Below are 14471 nucleotides of genomic sequence, written 5' to 3'. Positions count from 1 at the left end.
TTTGAGAAGGAAAAAAAGGGAAATAGAAGTTAACACATAAGTGCGTAATATAAAGCTTGCAGAATAAAAGAAAAAAAATATGTATAAGATTTATGTAAAATGTCACATATTCCATTCGTGTCCCGATATTAAATTTTACTCGCTGAAAAAAATTTTAACAATTTTGTTCTTTTTATTTTATTTCGAGATTTATGTCCAATGAAAGATTTCTGCTAGTGATTTAAGATTGTAATATTTCACTTTTATTTTCCGATAGATTGACTGGCTTCGGTTTTTCAATGGACTACTAGATAACGGAATCAGTGAAAATGCTACCTTGATGAATTATGCTCCAGAATATACCATCAAGTTTGCTGATTACATCACAACGGTAAACAAAAGGTAAGACAGATTTCATGGAAGCTTCTATTTCTTTAATGATTTGATGAAGCTTTTGGGAATGCTTTTCTTCCTACCAGCGAGTTACGATCTATAACTAGCGGTAAAATATGAGATAATAATTAAAAAAAGTTTTAGATGTCTTTTGATCGATTCAAGAGCAGTATGACTGAGATTCAATCATTCGATTATATAATTATTCGATTCGATATTACATACATTATAAATTTAAAACAGCTAATTTTAAATCATTCTTTAAGTTCCTGAAATGCGACACTCAGAGAGAGATATAATTTATGGAGAAGAATGAAGCTCTCCCACCTTTATACACGGTGGTCTAAGATAAACAGAACTGAAAAAAAAAAAAAAAAAAAAAAAAAAAATGAAGAACACATAAATTGTAATGCGATGCTGGAGATAAACAAAACAGGATATCTCAAAGCGGAAGCTGGTGGTGGTTCTGGCCTGTCCGGTTTTTATTATCATACGGCCGGCTTGTGCCAGCTAAAAGGATCGGGGTGTGCCCTTAGAATAATAATAATAATAATATGGTGGTTGTATTCGACTTCTTTCAATGACTGTATTCGACTGGTGGACGGCGAGACAGAGCTCACAGTACACACCTCCATGTAAGCAATGCACTCAGTTCACACTTGACAGGATTGTCTCGATCTGTGGCCTCCAGTCACCTAATCCAGTCACCTATCTATGTTATTTTGGTTTACGGGGCAGTTTGAAGGGCAACAGTCACCAGAACAATCTACGAACATTTGACGCACTGATACAGAAGGAACATTGCATCATCAATATCCAACAGGATAAGTTACACAGTAAGTCGCACTAAATGTGATTCATCGAGCTAAACTGTACCTGGACCATGAAGGCCAACATTTCCAGCAGTACCAGTAGAAATGGAGGGACCTACGTTAAATAGGCTTTTGTCTGTTATCTACATGTATAGTATCGCCTTACAGTTCACATGCTTTGTTCACTTGCTTTGGGTTCGATGTATCTTTGGCCAACCTGCAGTTAACAACATAAATACAGTTTTTTTATTTTTTTAAAGGCTAAAATGTAAATTTATTAACAAAGCAAGTTTCGAAATGATATCTTCAAATTTTATTTAAATTTAGCCGCTATTGAAACTGATTTGATTAATACAATGCATATTAAATAACGGCGAATAAAAATCCCTATAGTTAGTTTCAAACGGCAGAAATGTATGTACCCCATTCTATTTAATGTAATAAAAAAGTCAATATTTTACTTACTCACCAGCAACCGCGTGGTAAAAGTCTGCTGAATGCTGGTAATGCGTCTTGGGTTTGATTCCAGGGAAACTAGCTGGCTACACAGTTGGCTATCGTGGATTTCTCCATGCGTAATGGATATACAAGCTCTTTTCTCTTAGAAAGTTCTCCACAAATTCAAAGGCACTTTTTCTTTTAAACACTAATCCCTCGTGAGCTTTGGCATAGTCAAATAACCAAGAAATTATTTTATTTCAGGTGACACATAAAAATATGAAATGACCATAAAATACTAACGTTACAGGCAGAAATAGAGCAGCTGCTCAAAACGTGGAATTTATTTTCTTTTAGTACTTGCTTCGTTTAAGCCGCTACATGTCGGTACGTTGTGTAATATGTGTGCATAAATGTCGCTTTGAGGTGGGATAGTGTATTGTTGAGCAATAGGATAAAAGTATTTTGCTAGCTTAAATTGTCATTGACGTCGTGGAATTTGTCTGATATGCACAGTTGCACGAGCTAGAACTCTAGCTTTCATTAATTTATATGAGCTCCAGAACTAATTTGTAAAATCAAAAGTTTAAAAAAATAATAACGTTACAAAAGAAATGAACGTTTCAGGACTGACATAATTTTTTCTTTTCCTGTAAATTCTTGTTGCATGCCTTTTAAATATGTATTTTCACTCGTAGATATCACTATTTTAACTAATTCATTCAAAAAACTCCTCGGACGCTTGCAAGTTAATGTGTCAGTAGTGAGTAATGGGTAGTGATTGAGAGAGAAGAATTAAAATGTAACGATTTCGAAAATTTAGTGATTACATTACTTCTGGTTTCAGAGTGGTGGCTAACTATATGATGTGGAGAGTTGTTCTAAAATCTTTTCCCTATTTATCATGTGTTTGGAAGTCTCTGCCTCAAGAATACGTCTCAGCGATCACAGGGCAAGTGAAAGACAAGCCACTCTGGAAAAGTTGCATTTCTACCCTATTTAGCGAAATGGGACTGGCCCTCAATTCCTACTATGTGCGAAATTACTTCAAAGAAGAAAGCAAGGATATTGTAAGTCCCAAACCTTTTTATCTATGAGTGTACATGGTACATAGAGTGTTTCAGAAAAAAAATGGGATAAACTTTAAGAAGTCGAACGCATTGAAACAATAATTTTTCCCCAACAGATTCAATGGTAAAAAAATTAAATTTAAAGCTCCAGACAGCGCATGCTTCCGAGCAAGCAGCAGCGCCGCAAGGATAAATTTTGCTTCTATTTCAGCTTCTGAAGCAAAAGATTACGATTCGATTTGCAAGAAAACACCCGACTCGACCAGGGTGGGTGGGAGGTACAATATTTTATCATAGGAGGTATTGCCAGATTTGTTGGGGGTTATGTTCCAGCAGCCAACGAGCAGCATATGTTCCAGCATGATGGAGCACCAGCCCATTTTCGACAAAACACAAGGATATTATCTTTCTCAGTCATAAAACTTCGCGAAGTAGTCCCACACCTAGGCCCCAGAATGTCCCGATTTACCGTGCATCAACTTCTTTTTGTAAGAGCATCTTATACAAACTTCCCTTGAATGTGATGGGGAACTTGTTGCTAGAATTTCGGTGGGCATGTGCGTTGTGTTCTAAACTAATTTTATCTTTTGTGTCATTCTCATGTTCGCGTTTCACCTTCTTGTCATAATCAAACTCTCTGTAGCGCTTTCACGTTTTATTTTCGACCATGCATTCTGTAACAAAAGTTACTATTTCGGTATACACTACTAATGTTTAAAAATTTTCTTATCGTTTTTGAATCAGTCTACACAGTTTATCTGTAATGTCTGTATTCTAGTGGGGTTTAGCCTGCTCGAAAAGCACTACTTGTTACTTACTACAGGGGATTAAATTTGTCCTTATACGAGTTCCTAAATGGAAATGGCATTAAAAGAACAATGAACTTTTCGAGATTAGAGAAATAACCTGGGCAAGCCACATTTCTCATGATATCGGATTAATAAATTGGAGCATTGTCAAAAAAAAAAAAAAAAAAGGAGTACAGACTGTCAAAATCTGGCACCGCGTAGTTAAACTATCAGGATCTACCGAACGGAAACTCTTTTGCAATAGCAGTACGGTATTTGACTGCCACACAATAGATCCATTATCGAGTTATAAAGTTTTTTACCATTCTCAAGAATACGCGAAAGTAGTACGCTGCTACACTTCTCATCGGTGCTAATAGATAGCATCACGAGAAAGCCACAAATCACAGATTAGCATCAGGCAAGCATATCACTACGTGATTGCTACAGTGGTAACCTGGAGAGCTACGCACTTCCGTCCACTGGGGATAAATGACAAATTGAACTCCGTCCACTGGGGATACGCCAAAGTCCTCATGCTCCACCCAACAACTTAATGACGACACACATGCCAACAGAACAGGCTCTCAACTATGATCCACAATGCAAAAAGGGCTGCAACTAAATACGCCCAAGCACTGGAGCTTCAGCCCATCAAGAAATTGGATTCACAACAATTAGTGGATTAAGTTCGAGAAATTATCGATGAATTAAAAAAAGTACATGTTGTTTAACAAATGAAAAATGTTCAAGCATTGCGGATCAGGATATTAAACGCTAAAAAAGCTTTTCTATTTCTTTCATCCTATTTTCAGTTTTTAAAACGCCCATATTTGGAATCATCACCTAGATGTTCAGAACAGGACAGGACTAAGTGTGGGAAGCACCAACACATCGCCTTTGGCAGAACTGGTGTCGCTCCTTCACACTAACCGTCTTGAGAACACCACCTCCACAGGGCGCACGTACGCCCCACATCAGTGTTAATTGAAAAATTATCATTAGGGCATACAGAACTTGTGGTAGAGCATGGCCGGGAATACAGTTGCTGATGACAATGACATTACAATACAATACCATATATTACAGTTGATAGAAAAATATAAATATAAATATATGTACACAAATAACCACAAATAAACAAATAGAATTGAATGGAAAACATTAAACACCTACATGTTCAGGGACATCTCACGGTATTTAAAAATCCGGGTGTCACGAGACTTGAAACTGAGTCCTTTGTTAAAGACCAGGACGTCTTACATTGGCAAAACTAACCTTGAATGATGACACCACTAAGGACATACGGTCTTTTAAAGCTACCAGTCTCGGAAGAGCTTTGAATGATGAGAGTTCCCTACGGGCTGGAGGCATACCTTTTATATGACTTTATAAATTTTTAATTATAATTATATAATAATAATGGGATTGTACTTTCCTTTTTCAGGCCTCAGAGTTAGTTGAGTACGTTCGTCGTGAATTCAAGAATATGTTAGAAAGTAATGAGTGGATGGATGCAACGACTAAGGAAAAGGCAGTGGAAAAGGTTTTGATGCATTTGCCTCTTTATTTTTTATAGTATTTAAAATCACAAATTTCCTAAAACAAAGCATAAACTTAAACACTTTGCTACTCTAAAGCTCTTTCCAACTCAGATTTAAATATCTAGATTAGAAATACTATTTCTGTGTTTGTAATATTAAAAAGACATTTTCAGAATGTTCCTATATTGATAGCTTTTGTTATACTCTCATTTAACTTAATGAATTCATTTAAAATTTTTTATAATTTTTAAGTATCGTTATAATTATTTTGGAATCAAAAGAGGCAACATGTTAATCTTAATTGCCTCTACCATTCTATTAACCATGTGAAAATTTTCAGTCATGCTCAAATTCTTCTAATTTCTTCTTTCTAACTCATTAGATAAATACTTTTTCAGACAAATTGAACTCCATTCCATACCATTCAAGCTGATTTGTTTGAGAACCTTTTAAGTACTGAGATTTCTGTATTTAGATAACTTTTACTACTTTGATTTATACAATGATTTATTTTATTGTTTGTTTTCATAGCATTCAGATCGTGAGAAATTTCTACATCCGTAAAGAAAATTAAGAGAATAGTAATATATTTAAAGTAGAAAATGAAAAGATTGCAAGAGACATGGCTACAAACCGCTTTACAAAATGATGATCCTATTTTAGAAACTGAAATATAAAAGGTCGTAAGTTCTGTCAAAAATATCATATCATTTCCTTCATGAAAACTTGGACTTTTAATTTAATCTTCAACCAAAATCACTTGACACCAAAACTTTCGAATTCGTGTTATGTGATTTCAAAACTATCTTGCCAAGCTTCACAAAATAGACATTTATGCAAAATTCTGCATTTTTAATAAACCGACGGCCAATTTCTTTAAACTGTGGTGCCTTATATTACTCGAGGAAAGCATTACACTAGTTTCTATAAAGCAGTATTTCGACAATCATTTATATTTTAGAGCAACGGATAACATAACATAGTTTATACGTGCTTCACCTACCAGATGGCACTACGTGGACTTGGACCCAACTGGAGACCCTCATATTAGGAGGGGGCAGGATCACAGTCAAAAGTTTTTCCCTGATGGATCAATAGGTCTCACTGCTACCACTCCAAAGCCCCAATCCGAGTTGGCAGACTTTTAATTTGTTCCTCATTAACCATGGCTGCGCCTGGTTACCACTCCCGGTTCTCAGGTTTGGCCAATGGCCGGGAAAGATATCGAACTGGAGATATGACCGACCTTCTAAAATGCTACCTGCCAGTACTACGCGGGCTGCTTATCACAGGAAGACATTATCTAGCAAACTCGGTGCCGTCCCACACCGAGCTACAGACCAGTTGTTCCTAGACTGACGCCGATCGGCTTTAGTCGAGCAGAGAAATGAATCAAGTATCTCCTGCTGAGGAATGTGGAACCGCCAAATTCAACGGTTATGTGACCCCGTGGCCGAGACTGCCTAAGTACAGATCCTAGCCAGTACTTCGCAGAGTTCTTTGCGTCGACCTCCGGGGGGGGGGCTAAAATGAGCAACTAATAAGTCAAACATTTGTTCAGGTAAATTGCCAGATCTCTTAATGCTTGACCGAATTAATTTCACAAGAGTTATGTATGGTTGAGATCGCAATCATCTATGATGGTGGAAGTCATGCATAAGCAGCTGTCATATTACTTAAATGTGTAATAAGAGTAATTTGTTCGACTCAGCACATTTCCATTTGTTTATAGTGAAATTGCGATCGACTGTGAACCACTATAAAATTCGCTGCATATTGGTCACCATAGACTTATAAAAAAGTGTCTCACTGATTTATATATTTCTTTACAAATTCTTCTCACTGTGAGTATGGAAGGCATCAGAATCATCAGATAACCACCTGCTCAGGATTAAAAAAAATTTCAAAAGGTTTCAAAACATATTATGCTATTATTGTTTAAGCTGAAATAAATGCATTGCTAATTTTAAATTAAATAAGCAATATTTCAGTATTCTCCCAATAGGCGATCTACCTTACTTATCTATATAGTTACTTTACGGATCGCTTGGTTGCGCCAATAAAATTGTTGCTTTTACACATTTGTTTCTTCCGCCATTTTATTCAAATTTGCATGATCAGATTTGTTATTATTTAATATTAATAATAGTTTACGATTTGCAAAATATTTATCTCTTTTGTTGTGTTTTATGCTACGTATAAAAAAACTTTCAGTGTGCGAATAAAAGGGTGAAATACTTTAAAAAAAAATTAGATTAGGTGGTTTAAATATTCAATGAATTACTCGATATTAATATAAACAAAGTGAGCTCCTAAATGTTATGGATATAGACTATATCAAGAATTTCGCACATGAAATGAAACAGAATGAAATAGATAAGCGATAAGACAAAATACAGCCAATTTTGTACTGCTATACTTAATTGTTTTAAAATATATTTACAAATAATTTATTGTAAGTAGTGTATCAAAAACGAGAGAGAATGAATTTAAGAGAGATAAATTAAACACTGTGACCGCTTAAGATAACAGTTATTTCATTTGCTTCTTATTTCAGCTCTTTCTCATGTAAAGGTGAAAAAAATTAATTTTTAGCTGAGAGTAAATTGATAAAAAAGATTCGAAGACAGCATTTTAAAAACTTTTCGCAAATTCATTTGAAAAATTGCATGTGAAACAAACGATAAGCATAAACATTGCTTTTACAAACAAGTCTGGAAAAGAGGTGGCGCCATCTAGTATGAAACTGATTAAGTAATTAACGAAATTCGGTCAGTCGCCAGTTGGAAGAATACCAATATTTTTTCTTTTCTCTTAAAATTCGAGGTAAAGGCTAAAATCGGAAAAACAATCTGATAGAATCAAGGACATAGGAAAGCTGAGGAATTTGATAAACGTTTTCAAATTATTACAAATTCTTGGGAATGACCTGAATGAATGAAGTTTTAAACTGTTACAAATTCTGGCTGCTTGGAGCTTTTCATGGTCTCCTTATGTGTAATTAAGTAGAGGAGGAAATTCCACTTAGAATGAATTTTAATAATAAATTTTCGTAATAAATAACACCACAATAAATGTTCCTCCCCTTCCTTAGGTAGATAACTTTCATGTTTTCTACCGTAAACAAAACAGACCAAGCAAATCACGAAGCATTCCTTCTTTGATAGACGACATCTGCATGATTTGCTTTAAGTAATGTCAGCCAACTAAAGAAAAGTTTGACTTTAGTACTTTTCTATATTTTCAATACATACCTTCCAAAACATATTTAAGAATTAGTTATACTGTATTGTTATTATAAAAATAAAATATAAAACCTCATTTGTTTATATTTTATAGGCAGCAGCCATGGCAGCATATATTGGATATCCAAAAGAACTTTTGAACGATACTCTACTCTCTGCTTTATATACAGACGTAAGTATGTTACGGTAAAACTTATTGTCTTATTTTTTAAAATATTTTGTAAGCTTCTAGAGACATTAGGTATTTTGGAAGCAGGAAAGAAGAAGAATTAACAACGCTTTAGCCGGGAATCGAACCGCGGACCTCTGGAATATCGGCCCAGTGTGCAGACCACCACAACACGAAGGTACGCCAAGAAGGTGGGAGAAATACCTTATATATTCCCCCTTTTAAAGGGCGACTGGGGTTTTTAGGGGACCTAATCGCCAAATTCTGGGTGGGGAAAAATCACTATCCACCATCCTTTTAGTTCGGGCGCCACTAGAGACATTAGGTATTTTAGAAGCAGGAAAGATGAAAAATTAACAACGCCTTCGTCGGGAATCGAACCGCGGACCTCTGGAATACCGACCCAGTGTGCAGACCACCACACCACGAAGTCACGCCAAGAAGGTGGGAGCTTTAGCGCTCCCACCTTCTTGGCGCTTTAGAGCTTATATAAGCTTTAGCGCTTGAGTCATTTTTAGATGCAGTGTATCTATGATATATCAATCCTCTTTTGCCTTATAAAACACTAACGTAAGCATGAAATATAAACAGAATATGCTCGGAAAGGCTTTCTTTACATAATGCATTATTTCATATTTTGACAAATTTAAATGTATTGTAAGTGTATTGTTTTAAGGATATTCTTTCATCTTTTGAATGTTTTCAAAAAATATAAAGGACTTTAGTAAAAATTTAAACTTTTATGATTCATTGCAAAATAAAGCATCGCTACAGTGTTGTTTTGAAATTCCAGATTCGGGCTTCCAGGTGCTCATATCTGGGTGGAGAACTACGTTATTCAAAATTTTATAAGGTATTTCTCCGGCTTTCTTGGCATGCTTTCGTGATGTGGTGGTCTGCACGCTGGGCGCGTATTGCAGAGGTCTGTGGTTTGATTCCTGACGAAGGTGTTGCTAATTTTTCATCTTTCCTGCTTCCAAAAAGTGCCTAATGTTTCTACAATCTGATGGCTCTAGATACCTCTGTTTTTTGACAATGCGAGAAAAATACATACATTCATGTTTATTCTTCATTATTTAATTTCTTTAAATATAATAAAGGGCGATAATGTTTGGTGGGAACATTTTAAAAACAGATTTCTTGCTTATAGCGACTCCACAAAGTGCTGCTTTGAGATTAGCCCTTCTGGACTAACGCTCCTTTCATCTTTAGCTTAGATGTCCAATGCATACTGTGCAGAAAAAAAAAAAAAAAAAAAAAAAAAAAAAAAAAGAAGAAGACAGTTCTATATCTTCCGTTCTAATGGGCCGATTGACGAAATTCAAATTGCGTTCTTCATGACTCGAAAGCGCGACTTAGGATATATATCAGATTTACATATAGCACTATTCTAATTTTGATTTTGACACGAAATCAGACCTTTTCTGAAATAACTTGCCAATGTTTTCACATATTTCGATTCTACGGCTCAAATTATGCCTAAATATTAAATTCTGTAAAATTTAGCGCGAAATTTGCGGAGAAATTCAAACATTTATATTGGCACTTTTTTCAGTTCAGCCAAGAATGGTTCACTTGGCGAATGTCTTAATACAGGGTGTTTATAAAGTCCCGGACCCATTTTGATGTTTAATAACGCATTTTTGTACTTCAGTAAGCTGATCTTTCTGTGTTTAGAACCTCTTAAAAGTGCACACATGATGCTTTAATATTCTGTCTCAGCTAGTTGCTTAGCAACTTTTGCCAAAATTTAGGAAAATTACCTCACAAATAACCTTATCATTGAAGAGTTAAGGATTTTTATAGCTAGTTTAATATAATAATTTCCTTATTTTTTCAGTTACACATGAGCAACGGGAGTTATTATGACAACACAATGGAGTTGAACAGAAGATCACATAACAAGGAGACTTCAAGACTTTACAAAGCTAACGCAAAACCGGGGTAAGGAATGCTTTAATAATTAATAGTTCCACCATTTCTTCCCCCTTAATACCAATTTAGCTTAGCGTCTTAAGATGTCTGTTCAAATTTTAAGATCACTTTGTGTAAACGGTGTGCAAACAGTAGGGTTCTAAGCACTTTAATATTATGAGTTTCCACAGAACTGTTGATTACAGTTATTTTTCTCAAAAAATAATTTTAGAAAAAAATATTTTGGTGGCAGATAAATTTAAAAATACGATTTTTTATCTTCTTTGAAGCGTGAAATGCATCTATAGTTTTAGTAGTGTTTTTTAGAAGCGTAGGCATTACTCGCATATTTTGAAAACATCAACCTGCTGCACTGAAAAAAAGCTGCTGAGAAGTATGTATTCAAACTAGGTTTTTTGCTACTAAACTAGGTTTTTTCCTACAAAGGTTTTTGAAATGTGAATTTTTATTAAGAACCCTACTTTATCAAGTAAATATATAATGTACTTATCAAGTAAATATATAATGTACTTGATAGAAATTGGTATACATAATTATACAAATACATATATATACATCGTTCTTTACTTCACTATCCCCTTCCTTTTTTTACTAATTTTAATGGACGAGAATTGGCAGGGGAAAATTATACGAATAATTTAATTTCCCAAGGAAGCGGTAACAATGAGCCTATAGTAAATGAAAAGCATTCATGAATAAATTAAAAGTATTCATGAATAAATTACCGGCAACTATTTCAATATTATATAATTAAATGAAACCTTCACTCCAGTAGGTAACTTGTTATACATTTTTGTGCTCATATAATAGTATGTGCACAAAAATGTACAAAATAGTTCTATTTCTCCTTTTCTGCATCTTGCATTCTTTCCACCTACTTCCATGACAGAGGCATGTGCCCCACGGATCTCTGCATATGTGGCGAAAGGGGTGACCCTGATCATTACATTTTTGACTGTAATCTAACAGATGGCAAACATCTGATCAAGCCGAACAACAATCTCATACCATTTAAGAAATACGTAATAAAGAACAGACACCTTAGAGCCAAAGTCAGAGATTTTCTTATACATATCCAAAGACTCGGACTGGATATTTGTCATATCTAATGCTTATGCATCTCCATATATTACTAATATATATTTATTTGAATTTTTTAATTTAATGTTCCAACAATTTCATTTTTCTACGCAATGCTGATGGACAGGAGCTCAAAAGACTTGCTTATTATGCCTTCCGCCTTAGAAAGGACATTTGTTCATACATTTAGACTTTTCGAAGCATCAGTTGTTGAACATTTCAAGGACAGTCTTTTCTCAGTATGATTTGTGTACACTATTCATACCAGAAATCATTGATCTCAGAAAGTCCCCTCAAGGGGTTAATGGTAAAAAAAGAGGGGCGGGAGATCCTCGGACCACCCCCGGGGTGTTCTCCCTCAAAATTGGGGTGGAAAGTTTGTTCATTTAGCTAGGTTGTTTTACAGTTAGCTAGGTTCAGCATATCTCAGTTACCTGTGGTACTACGGAGGTGATGGTCTAGCTTCTAACTGTACCTGTACCTGCCTGCCTCTGTCGTCTTTACAGCTTATAAATCATCTCCATCGTCCACCCTGATCTTAGCCACTGTTAAGCTCCTCTTCCCACGTGTAATGATTTACAGAACACCAAGAGCATTAGACATTACCCATTTCTTCATTAAATTTGCATCGTCAGTCAAAGAAAGTTCACCCATAATCCACTAGCAAATCAGCTATTAAGATGAAAACAAGGAATTGCGCGGAAGAAACTCCGTTTAAATTTAGGCTATCTTTCTTTCTGAACGCCTAGGGGAAGGGGAAAAATTACGTGAGTATCTAAAAAACTTCGAGAACATTGTGCCACAACATTAGGAGAAAATACTCGAGTAAATACTGTATATTACTTGTATTAGCTCTCAACTCAATTTGGAATTCTTAAATGCTTCGAACATTTTTTCGCATTGCAATCTCGTAAGCGATGTGGTTTTCAGTTTTCTTGTTGGAAAAAGAAAGACAGAAAAGTCTGTTTTGAACGCCTCATCTGTTCATTCCGCCGAGCATGTCAACCTCCACGTGAAGGACTTTAACTTCTGTGTTTACAGTAACTGCAATTCTTTGCTAAATAGTTAGAGTGAGTACCAAAGAAACTGCAGTCAGCAATAATTTCTTGTTTCTTTGTGCTAATTGTTGCACTAAGTATTTTCACTGTTTAATATTTATAGGATTATTTGTCATGGGATATGGATAGGTCAACTATAATTCTTACGATTGTTGATGACTTTAAAAAATCTGCATTATCTGCCTAAAGGAAGTATATTTAGAGTACTGCGAATGAGATGCAAATGTTACAGCGTCTTTCAAAAAAACTGGCAGTGAAATGATGCATCCGTAACAAGCAATACGGATATCCTAGAATTTTATTTTACATGTTCGAAAATTAAAAGGACGAAGATAGTTTATCGTCTCACTTTTAACTAGCTGGACACTATTTCATTCTACGTAGTTTATGGAAGAGTATTCTAGTTTATTTGGGGCAGAAAATTTAGCTGGGAATATCAAAATTTTAATATTATGAGCGAGTTCAAACCAATTGTGTTTGATAATTTTGTGCTGCTTAATGAGCTTAAGACATACATCTTAAAATATATTGTTTTGTTGCTTCTGGAGATTTAAGATGGAATTCTTTATACTGGAAAGATGCCGTGGAATTCTTTATACTGGAAAGCTGTCATGGAATTCTTATTCTCTCAGCATTTTCTTGCATTTCTTTTGTCAGAAATTTAGAAACAAATATGAAATTTCATAACGTGTTCTTCATACATATGCATTCATCATTGTAAAGGATTTTTTCCCTTCCTTCTTTCTAATTCTTTCTTTCATTCCCTTTGAGTTATGTAACTGAAATATTAGTTCATTACTAGTGGGCTTCCTGCATGGAGAATGGTATAGTCATTTTCGTTTTACTAGATCCTATTTCTGCAGAATAACGAGATTCGAAAAACTGTAATATTCGCTTTTAAAACTTACAGACCTAAAGGAAATCTCTTTCCTTATCTGAACATAGTGAAAATGAAACCTTAATTTTTGAAATGTTTGCCAAAATTTCACGAACAACTAGAGCACTCTGAGTAGAAGCGTTATCGCTAAATAGTAAATCTGCGATTTGAACGACATGTTGTCTATTAGGTTGAAATAACACACATTAATGTACATTGTTCAAACTAAGAGAGCCTTAAAAGTTGGCATTAAAGAACACGAGACAGATGTTACGAAAAAGGAAACACAGAAGTCCTTTGTTGGTACGAAAATTACCCTTTCAATTTTTCTGCAGCTACAATTATTCAAGAAACACCTTCCATTGGTGAATTAGATTTTCTGGAGGCGTTTCACATTCAAGAAATTTTTCTGTTCTAGTTAACGACCCTAATTCCAATCCAACTTTACCTTCAGTTTTTAAGGAAATTATGTTTTAGTTTTATTACTTGAACAATGATTGGTGCCACTAGCATAACTCCTGTCCAGCCATTCTTATCTTTTCACCATATCTTATCTCGTTCATTTGCACTTTGGCGGCTGATGATCGAAACTTGTCTTGTGAAAATTTCAATTTTTTTCAGCTACAATTATTCAAAAAACATCTTTCATTGGTGAATTAGATTTTCTAGAGGCGTTTAACATTCAACAAATTTTTCTGTTCTAGTTAACGACCCTAATTCCAATCCAACTTTACCTTCAGCTTTCAAGGAAATTATGTTTTAGTTTTATTACTTCATCAATAGATGGGACTAGTAGCTTAACTCCTTAACTCCTGTCCAGCCAATCTTATCTCATCTTATCTTTTCACCATATCTTATCCTGTTCATTCGCACTTTGGCAGCTGAGGGTCGAAACTAGTCCTGTGAAAATTTGCAAATATAACGTTGAATTTTTTTGTTTAACTTCTAAATTAATGTTGTTGATTAGTTGAAATGGATATGCACGAATCCTAACTGTTTTAAATGTTAATGTATGGATTGCTGAAGACAGTCAAACAGTTTATCGCCCCATCTTTATCTCTTAGTAAATTAACTCTAACAGAG

The 14471-nt window shown here is 34.9% G+C and overlaps 1 protein-coding gene across 2 annotated transcripts in view; it reads left to right on the top strand.

Moving 5' to 3' along the window:
* LOC118198713 (neprilysin-2-like) overlaps window positions 1–14471 on the top strand; it is a 74875-nt gene that overhangs the window by 33715 nt on the left and 26689 nt on the right. For both annotated transcript variants that reach the window (XM_035370463.2, XM_085814086.1), the window contains exons 8-12: window positions 257–381; window positions 2470–2692; window positions 4928–5026; window positions 8364–8441; window positions 10279–10382. In XM_035370463.2, the coding sequence (XP_035226354.1) occupies window positions 257–381; window positions 2470–2692; window positions 4928–5026; window positions 8364–8441; window positions 10279–10382 (629 nt within the window). The remainder of the gene's footprint in view (window positions 1–256; window positions 382–2469; window positions 2693–4927; window positions 5027–8363; window positions 8442–10278; window positions 10383–14471) is intronic.

Source organism: Stegodyphus dumicola, chromosome 3, assembly GCF_044657685.1.
Source record: "Stegodyphus dumicola isolate Sdum_Otavi_A_Nest chromosome 3, ASM4465768v1".
Classification (NCBI taxonomy): Eukaryota; Metazoa; Arthropoda; class Arachnida; order Araneae; family Eresidae; genus Stegodyphus; species Stegodyphus dumicola.
The sequence above is the reverse complement of the archived record's forward strand: the minus strand, read 5'-3'. Positions and strand labels throughout refer to the sequence as shown.